This window comes from Trachypithecus francoisi, unplaced genomic scaffold, assembly GCF_009764315.1.
Source record: "Trachypithecus francoisi isolate TF-2019V2 unplaced genomic scaffold, Tfra_2.0 Lachesis_group17, whole genome shotgun sequence".
NCBI classification, from domain to species: Eukaryota; Metazoa; Chordata; class Mammalia; order Primates; family Cercopithecidae; genus Trachypithecus; species Trachypithecus francoisi.
The window spans coordinates 87176274-87190111 of NW_022681462.1; the positions used below are offsets into that span (position 1 = coordinate 87176274).

General features: G+C 47.1%; 2 protein-coding genes across 8 annotated transcripts in view; one reads left to right on the forward strand and one right to left on the reverse strand.

Annotated features, from left to right (window-relative positions):
• Positions 1–13434, forward strand: part of FAM228A (family with sequence similarity 228 member A) — a 42724-nt gene extending 29290 nt beyond the window's left edge. Inside the window, exons 8-9 of the mRNA XM_033176429.1 lie at positions 6362–6415; positions 13269–13434. Of these exons, the coding sequence (XP_033032320.1) occupies positions 6362–6397 (36 nt within the window). The 3' untranslated portion in view covers positions 6398–6415; positions 13269–13434. The remainder of the gene's footprint in view (positions 1–6361; positions 6416–13268) is intronic.
• The window catches only part of ITSN2 (intersectin 2), a 162195-nt gene that overhangs the window by 14515 nt on the left and 133842 nt on the right, over positions 1–13838 (reverse strand). For all 7 annotated transcript variants that reach the window (XR_004428488.1, XM_033176418.1, XM_033176421.1 and 4 more), the window contains 7 exons: positions 12894–13015; positions 9722–9828; positions 8027–8210; positions 4075–4173; positions 2188–2355; positions 1278–1493; positions 570–691 (listed from right to left, as the gene is read on the reverse strand). Coding sequence is in view for 6 of the 7 variants with exons in the window: in XM_033176418.1 (XP_033032309.1) it covers positions 570–691; positions 1278–1493; positions 2188–2355; positions 4075–4173; positions 8027–8210; positions 9722–9828; positions 12894–13015 (1018 nt within the window). In the remaining variant the exon portion in view is untranslated. The remainder of the gene's footprint in view (positions 1–569; positions 692–1277; positions 1494–2187; positions 2356–4074; positions 4174–8026; positions 8211–9721; positions 9829–12893; positions 13016–13838) is intronic.

Below are 13838 nucleotides of genomic sequence, written 5' to 3' on the forward strand. Positions count from 1 at the left end.
AATGCCAGGCACTCGCAAGGCGCTGGGACCCGGAGACAGACAATGCGTTGGCCCCACGGATGACACTTGGCATGAGGGGTTCTAGCACACACAGAGGAGCAGCAGCACCTCCCGGGTGGGCGCCCCAAAGGCGCTGTTGGAGCTGCAGGCTGAAGGAAGCTGGGAACAGCGGGGATGGGACCCACACAAGGGCACCTGGGGGGCGAAGAGCTGCAGGTGGAGGGCTGGCAGCTGAGACCTGTGGCCCAAGGAGGCCTCGGAAACCAGCAAAGCACAGTGGGTTGTCACCTGCAGGCAGCCCCTGCAGGGACTGTAGCAGGGCCTGAGGTGCCAATCTGCCATTTGGGAAGGCTGCTGAGTGGTGTGGGGAGAGAAGCCGGGAAGCATGTTAGGAGGCAGCTGCGGTGACAAAGGCCTACCGTGGGACCGGAGCGGAGGGGACGTGTTAAGAGAGGTTCAGGATACAGAATTAGTGGGGCTTGAGCACGGCTGGAGATGGGTTTAGGCAGAGGGAGACGTCCAGGCCTTCTCCCAGAGTTCAAGGCAGGCCACACATGGTCAGGACTGACCTCTCATTAATGTTGTCTGTTCGGAGGGTGTAGACCCGATCAATGTGGGAAATGTGGAAGACAGGCTCATCGCTGGAAGGGTCTGTGGGCAGTTTCACCAAGACTTCATTCAGGAAAATGGGCTGAAAGAATTAGGGCCAAAACATAGGCTGTGAGATGGGCCAGAACACTCCACCCGCCTATGACCAGAGAGAATTCTGTTTGCTCTGAAGAGCCTTGCTGAGAAGGAGAAAGGGGTCTAGTGTCAAAGGTCTTCTACACGGAACAAATGAAGCCTCCATTTGTAAGAGCAATGAAGCCTCCATTTCTGGAAAAGTCACCATCGAGGTGGGTCAGGTGTTGGGACTGGGGACAGGAGCTCCGAGCGCCCACGACGGCTGGTGCAAAAAGCTCTCTCTGCTACCAACGCTGGTGCTGTGCTGGGGCTCGGCTTACAGAGACCCAGTGCTGAATGCGGACAGCGGTGAGCCCAGGTGTCACGCGAAGCCAGAATCTCAGCTGGAGTCTGGCTGATGGCCAGCAGCGGGTGGGGAGAGCCCAGCCGCATGGGGCCCGAATGTGTGGGAAGCAGCAAAGGAAGCAGGAGCCATCTGGCACCAGGTGAGGAGGGTCCCATAAGGTCAGCTCAGGGTCCGCCAGGAAGGCCCTTAAGATAGAGGCAACACCTCATTAGGCCCCTGATGCTACCTCCAGACGTGTGATACTCACCGTTTTATACATTTTGAATTGAGCATTGGACTTGGAGCTGAAAAGTTTCTCAGAGCCAGAGGAAACAGCAAACTGCTTGACCATGTAGGTAAGAAGCAGGAAGTCATTGAAGAGGAATCCGTGCAGTTCCTTGTTGCTCTTGGTCTTGTATAATTTCCCACTGTGCAAGAGCTTCCGGGGCCCCAGGCAGTTGGTGAGAGAGTTGAAAATAAGTTGCTTAAAGAGAAAGAAAATTTCACTTTTTAAATCCCGGCACAAACCATCCAGTGCCCCTGAGGCCAGGGCCCTGGGCCTGAGGATACTGTAGTGGAGTTTTCTAGGTGGGAGTGTAGCTAGAATCATTCACCTTGCATGAAAGATCCTTAAATACATTACTCTTCAGAGTTCAAACTGGCCCAGTGAAAATCATTACTTCCAGCCACAGAACACTGATTCTACCAGCTGAATTCAAAACAAAACATCCCAGTCTTCTCTCCTTAGGAGAAAGGAGAATGCCCTTCATGCCTGCAATCCCAGCACTGTGGGAGACCGAGGCGGGAGGATCAATGGAGGCCAGGAGTTCAAGACTAGCCTGGGCAACATAGTGAAACCGCAGCTCAACTAAAAATACAAAAATTATCTGGGCATCGTGGCAGATGCCTGTAGTCCCAGCTACTCGGGAGATGGAGGCTGGAGAAGCGAAGCTTGCAGTGAGCCGAGATGATCTCGCCACTGCACTCCAGCCTGGGCGACAGAATGAGACGCCGTCTCAAAAAAAAGAAAAAAAAAAAAAAAAAAGCCTTTGCGGGGGCAGGGTGGTGAGTCCACGCAGGCTGCCTGAGGTGGAGACTGTGCATGCGAGGAAGGCTCGGAGCTGGTTCCCCACCCACAGCCTCCCTGGAGGCGCACGGCTTCACCGCCCAGGCCTGACCTCCGCGAGGCTTTCGCACTGCGCGTGCGCCTGGATCCACTCCAGCCGGTCCGAGTTTTCCTTCTCCCGAACTCCCTCATTCACTTGAGAGCACAGCTCCTCTGCCCGCTCCAGGGCCAGCTTTAGGGAGGAATGGTCCGCCTGGCTCTCCGGGGTGTTCTCCAGAATCTGGAAGAGAGTGGGCAGCGTCACGTGGGAGGAGCTGCGTCTCTCACCCGCCCACCGGGACCCTAGCTGGACCGCTCCGCCAACCCCCGTGATGAGCTGCTTCCATGCCCTGAAGCGCGGTGGGGAACAAGAGACACTTTCCGCCCTTGAGAAACTCGTACTCCCACACGTTCGTGGGGACACAGGGACAGGTAACGCTGCTGCGACAAGGTGACAGTGCTCAACGGATCAAGGCTCTGAACTGTGTGGGTCTCTGGTTGCTCTCTGACTGGCTCCTGGTAATAGGCGGCAGCCGCCCTACTCCTCCCGAAATTTAAGCCATGTAAGGGCGAGCCCTCCAGAGGAAACTGGCTGCAGCTGTGGTAAGCGTGACCTTGCTGAATAACAATGGTTCATAACAATTTGGGGGTCACTGATCCTTTTGAAAATGCCTGATGAAAGCAATGACTCCCCTGCCACAGGAAAAATACAATAAAATCACACTGTCAGCATGTGGAAGAAATGCATTCTGTTCATTCTGAAGCGATTTCAAACGACACACGCTGCAACTGTGAACGTGTAGAGGCCAGAACACAAACGTGTGTGGTCCCTCCAGAAATGACGGGCCATCACCAGACGCCCCCTGTCTGGACTCTCTCACTCTAGTCGGATGAGTCCACAGTCCTTCGTTTACAATTCTAAAATGCAGAAAAGCCTGAGAGCCTAAAGATTTTACTCAGTATCTATTTGGTGGCAAAATCTAACCTAAACAGAAGAGATATATTTACTTATTCTACTTACAGTGATTGTTCTTATGTTTCACTGCAGGAATATTAGTGTGTCTGGTTGTAAGTGCTGCCCTAAGGCTCAGCTGAGGAGTCATATATTGTATGGTATTTGAACTACATTCCCAATTCTGAAACATCTGGCCTCAAGTATTTCAGTGAAGGGGCTGTGAACCTGCATATGGTTCCGTTTAGCACAGGCATCTATCACATGAGGTCTATGTTGAGGACAGCTAACAGACCAAAAGTCAAGGAATCATCAATAGAAGTAACAGGCTTATCATATGCCTGCTGTTTTTCTTTGGAAGTTACTGTAATCAATGGTTAATTGTGGCATAATCTTTTGTAAAGTCTGCCTTTTCCTTAGAAGACTTATGGGCTCAAGAGGGCCATATTGCTTATCGAAAAGAAAGCCAGAAGGAATTTTGAAGGAATGTCAAAGCCGAATACAGTGAGGGACACAAATGAATTCTGTTTAGGACGTGCCAAGTGGAGCCTCCTGGGACATCTAGGAAAGGTGTTCAGGGGTGGATGGAGGCAGATCTCAGAGGAAAGACCGGAGTCTAAGGTTGCTCTGGTCTCTCTCTGGGTTCCAGATGGGCTCCAAAACTGGAGACCTGGAGGGGCCTTTCCCTGCCTGGACAAGTACACTTATGACTTTGAGATGCTGGGGAGTTTCTTGGAAGGCGGATGACAGGTTACCCAAGTGACACTGGATTCCTCTCTCATTTGCCCACTTCAAGGATTCGGCGTGTTTCTGTGCGCGCGCGCGCACACACACACACACACACACACACACCGGCGTCTGGTCCCCGGGTCAGTGGGATCGCTTTTGCGGCATCACACTGTGTGCAGGGTAAGGTGGCATGGTCAGAGGCTCCCTGAGGATCTGGCCTCTGGACCTCAGCGCGTCCTGTTCCTAACTCAGACCCCACCGCCCGGCCTGCACACTCACGCTTCTGATGAGCAGTGGGTAGCGGGTGATCCTCTGCATGGGTTTCAGCAGGAAGCTGGAGAGGGGCATTCCTTTACACCGCGGGTCAGATGCCAGCTTCTGCAAAACAACAGCGAGGCTCGTGAGGAAATCACAGCTCCGACCACAGGAAGCATTGGTCTTTGATCACCTTTTAGATTTCACATTTCTTTTATTTATTTATGTTTCTCCTTGTCTTACTGTTTTATAATTTTTTTAGGTGCATGTTTTATTTTTATTTTAAAACGTATATATTCACAACATAGAACTGTAATTTTGCTACACTGATACTTTGCACTGTAGTAAAGTGAGGGCCTTCAACTTTCTTTTAATAACTCAGGATCTAAAATGATACCTATTGGGTTCACAGTAGGAATATCTCACCTCACGTGCCAAGCCCAGCGGATGCTCCTCAGCTTTCTCACGAATGTGAGAGCCTGTGCTGGGACTGTCCCCGCCCTGTCTTCTCAGGGCTGATTCACACTCGACCCTCAAGACTCAAGTCCCGCTTCCCTTGTCCAGGCTCTCCCCTGGGACACCTTCCCTCCTTTCCAGGACCCTCCCTGGCCACACCACATGTGCACCAGGTGATACAGGGAGAGGCATCGTGTTTCAGTGTCTCTATTCCACACCCGACTGAACGCCAGGCCCAGGGCCCACATCTTCCTTGCCTCCACCTCTAGCACTGGTAACCGCCCAGAGAGAGCAGCTGCTGCTCTGGGATGGCAGCTTTTAATGGCGGAAAAGTACACTCACTGTAACCTACCTAATCATTGCCCCACGACTGGATATTTAAACTGCCCCCTTTTGTTTTGGCCATATCTGTATATGTTGCTGTCACAAGCATCTTCGTGCTTCTTATTTTCATATTTTTCTGAGTCTTTTTAAAAGTAACATTTTAGAACACAGCTTATTGCTAGATTTTGCTTTTTAAGGTAAGCTATAGCAGGCCTTTCATGATGAGGCAGTATTTTTATTTATTTTTACTATTGTTATAATTGTGATGACACTGAAATCCTATTTACATCATTATTGTTTTTTTTTTTTTTTTTTGAGACGGAGTCTCGCTCTGTCGCCCAGGCTGGAGTGCTGTGGCCGGATCTCAGCTCACTGCAAGCTCCGCCTCCCGGGTTTACGCCATTCTCTCGCCTCAGCCTCCCGAGTAGCTGGGACTACAGGCGCCCGCCATCTCGCCCGGCTCATTTTTTGTATATTTTAGTAGAGACGGGGTTTCACCGTGTTAGCCAGGATGGTCTCGATCTCCTGACCTCGTGATCCGCCCGTCTCGGCCTCCCAAAGTGCTGGGATTACAGGCTTGAGCCACCGCGCCCGGCCACATCATTATTGTTTTAAAACATGCACCTATACTAACAATTCTCAGTTTATCTCATTATTCTGATGAATGTTTAAGTCTATGATCTTGGTTTCCATGTTTCTTCCAGTTCATTTCGAGGCAACTCCCCGCCTCCTACCCTTACCACAAATTGAAGGGCTCTGTCCTCAGTGCCTTATATTGAATCATTTTTGCATCCCTGAGATCATAAGGAAAAATACGATAATCATTTATTGAATGCTAATAATGATGTGTTGGTCTCTGAGTTAAAGTCCTTTAAAAGTATTGTATGATAATCTCCTTTTATAGATGAGGGGACTGAAGGCTCCTACATGTTAAATAAATTGCCTCTGGTCACACAATTAGAGCCTGTCTTGTTCTAAGCATGGTATGCTGTAGCCTCCTGGGATAATCCTATTTGGTTATGATAGACTCTTCTTTTCGTGTAATGCTTAATTTTATGAACTGTTACTTTAAGAGTTTAACAGCTGTATTTGTTTTTTTTTTTTGAGACGGAGTCTTGCTCTGCCGCCCAGGCTGGAGTGCAGTGCCGGCTCTCAGCTCACTGCAAGCTCCGCCTCCCGGGTTCACGCCATTCTCCTGTCTCAGCCTCCCGAGTACTGGGACTACAGGCGCCCGCCTCGTCGCCCGCTAGTTTTTTGTATTTTTAGTAAGACGGGTTTCACCATATTAGCCAGGATGGTCTCGATCTCCTGACCTCGTGATCCGCCCGTCTCGGCCTCCCAAGTGCTGGGATTACAGGCTTGAGCCACCGCGCCCGGCCTAACAGCTGTATTTGTAAAAGATAGTGGGTTTTAACTTAAACAGGCCTGGAATCATGGCTACTTTTGTTTTATAGAATGAACTACATGACCTCTCTACTTTTTCCTGTGATCTGTAACAGTTTGTATAATATAGAATAATCTATTCTTTTAGAGTTGGAAAGAATTCAGTGTTAAATCCATCAAGTGAACCCAGCTCCTTTTTGGGGTAAGTTTCTCAATTTTCTCCTTGGTTAATAGTATCTTAATAGTAAGATTTTCTATTTTTAAAAGATTTTCTATTCTTATTGAGCCAGTTTTCAAGTTTTAATAGAAAATTACACATTTTGTTCATGTTTTCACATTTGTTAGCATGTCTTTTGGAATTACATGTGCTTTAATTTAAGAGATCTCCTTACATCCATTCTGACTGTTACTTGTGTTTTTTCCTTTTTCTATTAGATTCCTCAGTTATATTTTATTACTTCTCTTCAACATACCAGTTCTTGGATATATTGATATAATTTGTGCTTTTTATCTTTATTATTTCCTCCATTTTCCTTTTGGAATTTCTATTTTCTGCCTAAACATCTTTATAGTTTATTCTTATTTTCTATTCTTTTGTGACAATGAAAATGTTTAAATTATGTACTCTCTCCCTTAAGTACTGATATGGCTGTTTAATAGATCCCAATATGCAGTATTTCATGAACAAAAAAACCCAACAGGAAATATGAAGAAAAGCCAGAAAACAGATTTTACTTTCTATTTCCTTACCATTTTAACAGCTATAATAATAGTTTCTACTACTGAACAACATTAATGCAAATGACTTCTCAAAATGTGACTTTCTATTGTGATAACTTGTACGAAGGATGTTGTTGACTCATTACATTATACACAGTGTTTTCTCTCTGAGTACAGCTGTAACTTTACTTTTCATGTTTAACTTGTGACGTGGCATCATGGAACCGATCCTTTCTTCTTCTGCTCATCAGTTTCTGAAGCTTTGATGACATCTGTGCACACTTCTGGTATATGTACAGGATCACAGATACGCATTTTATATATTATCCTAATTCCTGTTTCCTATTCTCATTTCCTTTTGTCCCAGTTTATTCATCTAGTTATTTTAAATTTTATCTTGTTGCATTTTATACGTTTGAGTAAGCTATTTTAGGGCCGGGTACGGTAGCTTACACCTGTAATCCCAGCACTTTGGGAGGCCAAGGTGGGCAGATCACCCGAGGTCAGGAGTTCGAAATCAACCTGGCCAACATGGTGAAAACCCATCTCTACTAAAAATACAAAAAGTAGCCAGGCATAGTGGCACATGCCTATAATCCCAGCTACTCTGGAGGCTGAGGTAGGAGAATCTCTTGAACCCGGGAGGCAGAGGTTGCAGTGAGCCAAGATCACACCACTGCACTCCAGCCTGGGCAACAGAGCGAGATTCTGTTTCAAAAAAAAAAAAAAGAAAAAAAGTAAGCTATTTTATACTCTTTCTGGAATAAGATAGGTATTAAATGAATGCAATTTACAAAATTAAGAAAGTGACATTCTGGGTGTTTCTTGGGAGTATACAGTAGCTGATAAGTAAGTATGCTTAAAAAAAAAAACACTCTGTTATTAGATGGGGAAAAAGTTATGGTCCCAGGGCCAGGAAGAAATCAGGTCTACAAAAAGGCGACACAGAACAATGGGAAAATTATCTGCCGCCCTGGTGCTTCCTTTCATGCGGATGCCCTTCTCCATTGCCGGGGCTCCCTGCTGGGCTATTGTGTGCTGTTGCCCCCAGCCTCAGAAGGAGCCTGCCATGCAAGGCCCAGAGTGGAATTACCTTTAAAAATTCTTTGAAGTCTGTGTCTTCATCTGTCTTCTGCTGTAGCAGAGCTGCTCCATTAAGCTGGCAGCTGCAGAACCTGATGTAGGCCTGCATGTGGGACAGCTCAGCTGCCAGGATGTCCCCAACCATCTGCACGGGCATCTTCTCGCCCCCCGTCTTCTTCCGCACCCGCAAAGCCCTGCAAAGAACACGCTCTCATTCTGTGTTTCTAAGTGAATGTCTCAGCTAATTGAAGGATGAATCCCATGGCAGATGGCAGAGCAATGGTAAGGATAACCAGTGAGTTACCTGAGAACCTCTGGCACTGGGAAGGAAAAGTCGAGAGGAAGAGGAGATAGCCTGGGCCAAAAGCTTTGCTGGTCAAGCCACCTGGGTGTGATGTTAGCAAGGAAAAAAAAAGTAAATAAAGTCCATACACTTGGGTGGGCCGGGCACTGTGGCTCACGCCTCTAATCCCAGCATTTTGGGAGGCCAAGGCAAGAAGATTGCTTGAGCCCAGGAGTTCGAGACCAGCTTGGGGAAACATAGTGAGACCCTGTCTCTACAAAAAATGAAAAATTAGCTGGGCATGGTGGTGCACACCTATAGTTCCAGCTATTCCAGAGGCTAAGGTGGGAGAATCGATTGAGCCCAGGAGTTCAAGAGTGCAATGAGCTATGATCACGCCACTGCACTGCAGTCTAGGTGACAGAGAGCTTGCCTCTAAAAATAATAAAAATAAAAATAAATTTTAAAAACATACACTTGGGTGGCTGGGCATGGTGGCTCACGTCTGTAATCCCAGCACTTTGGGAGGCCGAGGCAGGTGGATCACGAGGTCAGGAGATTGAGACCCTCCTGGCTGACATGGTGAAACCCCGTCTCTACTAAAAATACAAAAAATTAGCCAGGCGTGGTGGCGGGCGCCTGTGGTCCCGGCTACTCGGGAGGCTGAGGCAGGAGAATGGCGTGAACCCGGGAGGTAGAGGTTGCAGTGAGCTGAGATCGTGTCACTGCACTCCAGCCTGGGAGACAGAGCGAGACCCCATCTCAAAAAAAAAAAAAAAAAAAAAAATACACTTGGGTGTTTCAAGGCCTTTAGAATTGTTTTGGTTTCACCTTAGCTTCTTGCAAAGTTTCTTTTAAAAGATTCTAACTTGTTCTCAGTTGAACCATGAAGGAAATTTTCAGTCTGTAAGAGAAAAAAGGGAGCAGGAGCCGCAGGGGCTGGGGGTGGAGGCAGAGGGGCACTATCTCCGAGGGAAGCTGGGACTGCTCATCCTCCCTTGGGGGCCTGTCCTCACAGCCACGAAGGATGGACAGTCACCCCAACAACAGAACCTACATGGGGATGGAGACTTAGGAGACCACCAAACTAGGCAGTTTTACCTGCACTGCGAGCTGCAGCTCTCCTCTGACTCTTCTGCCCTGCCAGGGTCAAGGACATCTTATATCTTGGAATCATAGATTGATATGTTGTGTAATGATTTAATCTTTTCTTTACCAAAATATTTTGTTATATTTCTTTACTTTCTTCAATACTTATGTATCTTACAGTCACAGGACATTTCATCAAATGATAATAAAATAACAAGCCTGAGGGAGCGGCTGAAGTTCCTTTGCTAAGAAGCCACTGCAGAGGATTTTGTGTGAGTCTCAGTCTGGGGCCTTTGGGGTCAACGGCAATGACAGGTGATGCTCGGGACTCACTTCAGCAGCTTCGTGTTGGACATGATGAGCTCTTTCCAGTTAACAAAAATCAGGGCCATCTCCCCTTCAGTGAGAAAGCCTGACTCTGCCATGCGTTTCTGAAAAACCTAAAGTCAAAACATAGAAAAACTAGTTAGCTTAAGTGTGGATACACAGCCTACGTGTGGTCTAAATCAAACAGTATCTTCATAAACTGAAGCTAATCAGATCAAACAATGTCTTCATAAACTGAAGCTAATCAGATCAAACAATGTCTTCATAAACTGAAGCTAATCAGATCAAACAATGTCTTCATAAACTGAAGTTAATCAGATCAAGCAATGTCTTCATAAACTGAAGCTAATCAGATCAAACAATGTCTTCATAAACTGAAGCTAATCATCCAAGTAAGTATACTTATGACACAGTTTATATTGCATAATGTTCTTTCTTTTTGCTAGCGTAGCTCCTATCAAGGCTGATTCCAAGGACTGAATCTAGTAATCTCCTGGTTAAGAGGAGATTGTCAGATTTCTCTCTTAGGGATGTTATGAAGGTTAAATAGAGCCAAAGGCATAAACACCTATGCACTGTATGAGCTTGCAGAATTGAGAAAGCAGGCCATTGTTAGGTGGAGCATCTCAGAGTTCTAGACAACAATTTATGAGACATTCAACGGGAGAACCAGAGTAACAACTTATGCCACCCCTAACATAACTCTAAGCAGATGTGGGTTTCAGAAGTTGGCTCCTGAGGAGGAAATAATAATACTCTACATCTGTATTACATGGCACTTGAGGATTTACAAAGCACTGATATGTACAGATATGCAGATGCTTGTGTGTGTGTGTACACGCATGCGTGTGTGTTTGCAGGGTTCTCAATTAGCTTCACGGGTGATGGAGGTGACACTGAGTCAGGTGTTACTATTCCCAGTTGACCCATGAAGAAGTAAAGGCTCAGAATGAGACTTGCTCAAGGTCACAAAGACTGAGGACCACAATTCAACTCTTTTTGATTCTAAATCTAAGTTTCTACTGCATAACTGAGATTCCTAGGGAATGAATGACTTTAAACACCTTAAGGAAATAGAGAAGTTATCTGAGACACTCTTCTCCTATGTCATCTTTCCAAAATGCCCATGACATGCTGCTCTCTATTAGAATCGCTCAAAGCTCTCCACTGTCTGTGTGCTAAGACGCAGACTCCTCCTGGAGGTTCCAGGGCCTATGAGACCTGCCCCCTGCCGACCTCACCAGCCTGGCCCTCAGCTACTTCACACTCCAGTCACCCTGGATGGCCTGTAGGCCCCTAAATCCCTCCATACATGCCGTCCCACTTCTGTTTCCTCCTCCTGGAGGAGCAAACTAGTCCTTGTCCAAAGCGTAACTGGGATTTCCTTCCTGGCTGGGGTGGTCACTACACCCTGGTTTCAGCCTTGCTGGCCCCACTGTACCTCTCTCCATCTGCCAGGACTCTGACCTCCTGGGGGACAAGAACTGTCTTTCATCTCTGTTCTCTGGCATAGCCCTTTGCACATCGTGGTTTGTAATTCATGTTTACTGATTTGAGTTGAACATGGATTCACAGAATTCAAGTAAAAGTGCTGGGCACTCTCTAAAGAGAGTTTTACAGTTCCAAATCACACTGGAGACACCAGGCCACTCCTGTGAGAGCTGCCCTGGAAAGACGGCCGGCCTGCTCAGAGGCTGCTGTGGAGGGACAGAGAAGTGTCTGGCTGTCCATCTGTTTGTTTATTCGCTGATTCGTTCATGCCCCTCTAGCCATCCATGTAGCTGCTTTGTGCCGGGCTTGGTGAGGTAAACAGATGGGAATAAGATGGTCAGGCCTCTGGGAACCTTCATGAGGATGGTCATAAGAAGGCCTCACCTGTGAACGGCGCTTTTCGCCCTGAATCCTGGACCCGGACCTGACGCTTCACTCCTCAGAGTAAGGGGCAAGCACCCAGTGCCTGCTCACCTCTGTCCTAGTGTTAGGGAGACCGCCACACCTACTTACAGTCCCTTAGGATTGGAATCTGACCAGCAGCAGGGCTGATCCTTGTAGGGGGTCAAAATGATGGGCTTTTCTTCTAGGCCATCTGTCCTGGCCAGAGAGGTGCAGACATAAACACACCCAACTCACTGACTGCTTACGGAAAGGCCGAGCAAGGGCCAGGATAAGTTGTGGGAACACAGGATGGGGGCTGCACAGTCTCTGCTCTCAGGGAGCCACAGGCTTGTGGGGAAGACAGATATCACCAACTGAGATGTGCCATATAGTTTGCATGGCAGGGAACAAGTATTCCATGTCTGGATATCCCAGGCATTAGGCCTGTGTTTAAGGTGGAGAGTGAATCCAGGGCAGGGCTTGCTGGGGAACAGACGCAGAAGGATGCAGCCTCTGCTCCATTCTGCTATGAAAGGCATGGCCAGGTATACGTTGCACCCGTTGGGTATGTGGCGGTGGGGGACGCCTGTTCTTTTCAGGTGGTTTGTTAATTTAACTGGTCTTCTCACCTGAGGGTCTGTACACTGGGAACTGAAAGGCATGGGAACGAAGGTATAAAAGAAATAGAAAGTCTTATTTTGTTCACTGAAGCACAAATCATTTTAAAGTGCTAGTTGAATAAGGATAGCTGTTACCAGCATAGAGGTCACTGGTGTAAACAAACAGTAGCTCTATGATATTTGGGAACTATTTTACAGTATGCTCCCATTGGGAGAGATACAAACAGATACAAACGTGAGGTGAACACTTTCACCGTTGCACAGTTCCTCCAGAGATGCCAGTTTACGAAAATGTCAGATGTTAAAACAGATATTAGGCAAATATCCGAGGACGCTATGGTCTGCCGTAGGCCCTTCCCATCCACTCTATCCCCGTCCTTCCTTGATGGGGCTCCTGCCACATCCAGCGAAGCCATGCGAATGCCCTCTTGTTCTCCCACTTCACTCTGAGTGACCTCATCTGAGGGAAAGAGCTTATTAGAGACTTTCAATTTGAAGCATTATCCGGCAGGCAGAGATGGCATTTGGAGGGTGTGAGAGCTTCCGTCCCTATTTGTGAATTCACACATCAAAAGTGCTGCCTTGCTTTGCCTCTGCGTGGAAGCAGCCCTGAGTCTGGTTCCCACCATCTCTCGTGGGAGACAGCAGATACCCCGAGAGCTAGCCAGCAGCGGCCTCCTCACCTCGACGACGAGCTGAAGGTCCGCCATGTACCGCTCTTCGGTCTGAATCAGCTCGTGAATATAGCCCTGTCTTTTCCTCTCAATTGGCTGCATTGTGTCCAGGGTTTGCAGATCAGCACACCCTGTGGAAAAAACAGGGTAGTTTAAAATATTACTTTAGTCAACTTTGTAGAAAACAGACATTTGTCAGCAGACATGCTGGGTTTACAAATGCTGCTTTGAAAGAATGACGCAGCCTTAAAAAGAGCGCTGCTAACTTGTGCAGAGTGGCGTGCGTACGCAGAGAGTTGGCATTAATGAGCCGGCACTCACAGCTCCAAAGCGGCAAATCAGCAATGTCTGTAACGTTTCAATGTGCTCCTCATTTCTTTTCAGAACTGTGCAGAGCATGTGAAGAATCTCACCATCTCAAGACATTTTTCGAAGTTACTGAAATGATTAAATGAAGCAGATGCTTCAGACCACTCCAAACTGGAGGTCATAAGCCATTACTGGGTCATTATATCATTTTGGTTTTTAAAATGCTGGTCAGGCCCAGCATTAAAAAATAAATAAACAGAAATTACCATGCATATGGCTTTCGTAAATCTTGTGAAATGTTTAGTTGTATATGTGTTCAAAATGTAAAATAGATTTCTCACGGTGAGCTACTGGTAAAGAAATGAGAAACATGTCTCCAGATTTCTCAAAGGAAAGTTCTAAGGTTATAAAACCTGAAATTCCCAGATCGCAGTAATTCCCAGAAGACCACTGCCTCATCTCACTAGAACAAATAACTCCTGGTACACTGCCGATATCCAGCCGCAAATGACAGGAAAGCCACAAACAGCCTCGCATCAGGGTGAGAGGTACTGCATTCACTTTGGATCAATTTACAGGCACATCAGAGCTGAACTAGATGTCAAACTATGAAGTGACATAATTCCAGAGTCACTTAACAAGTGG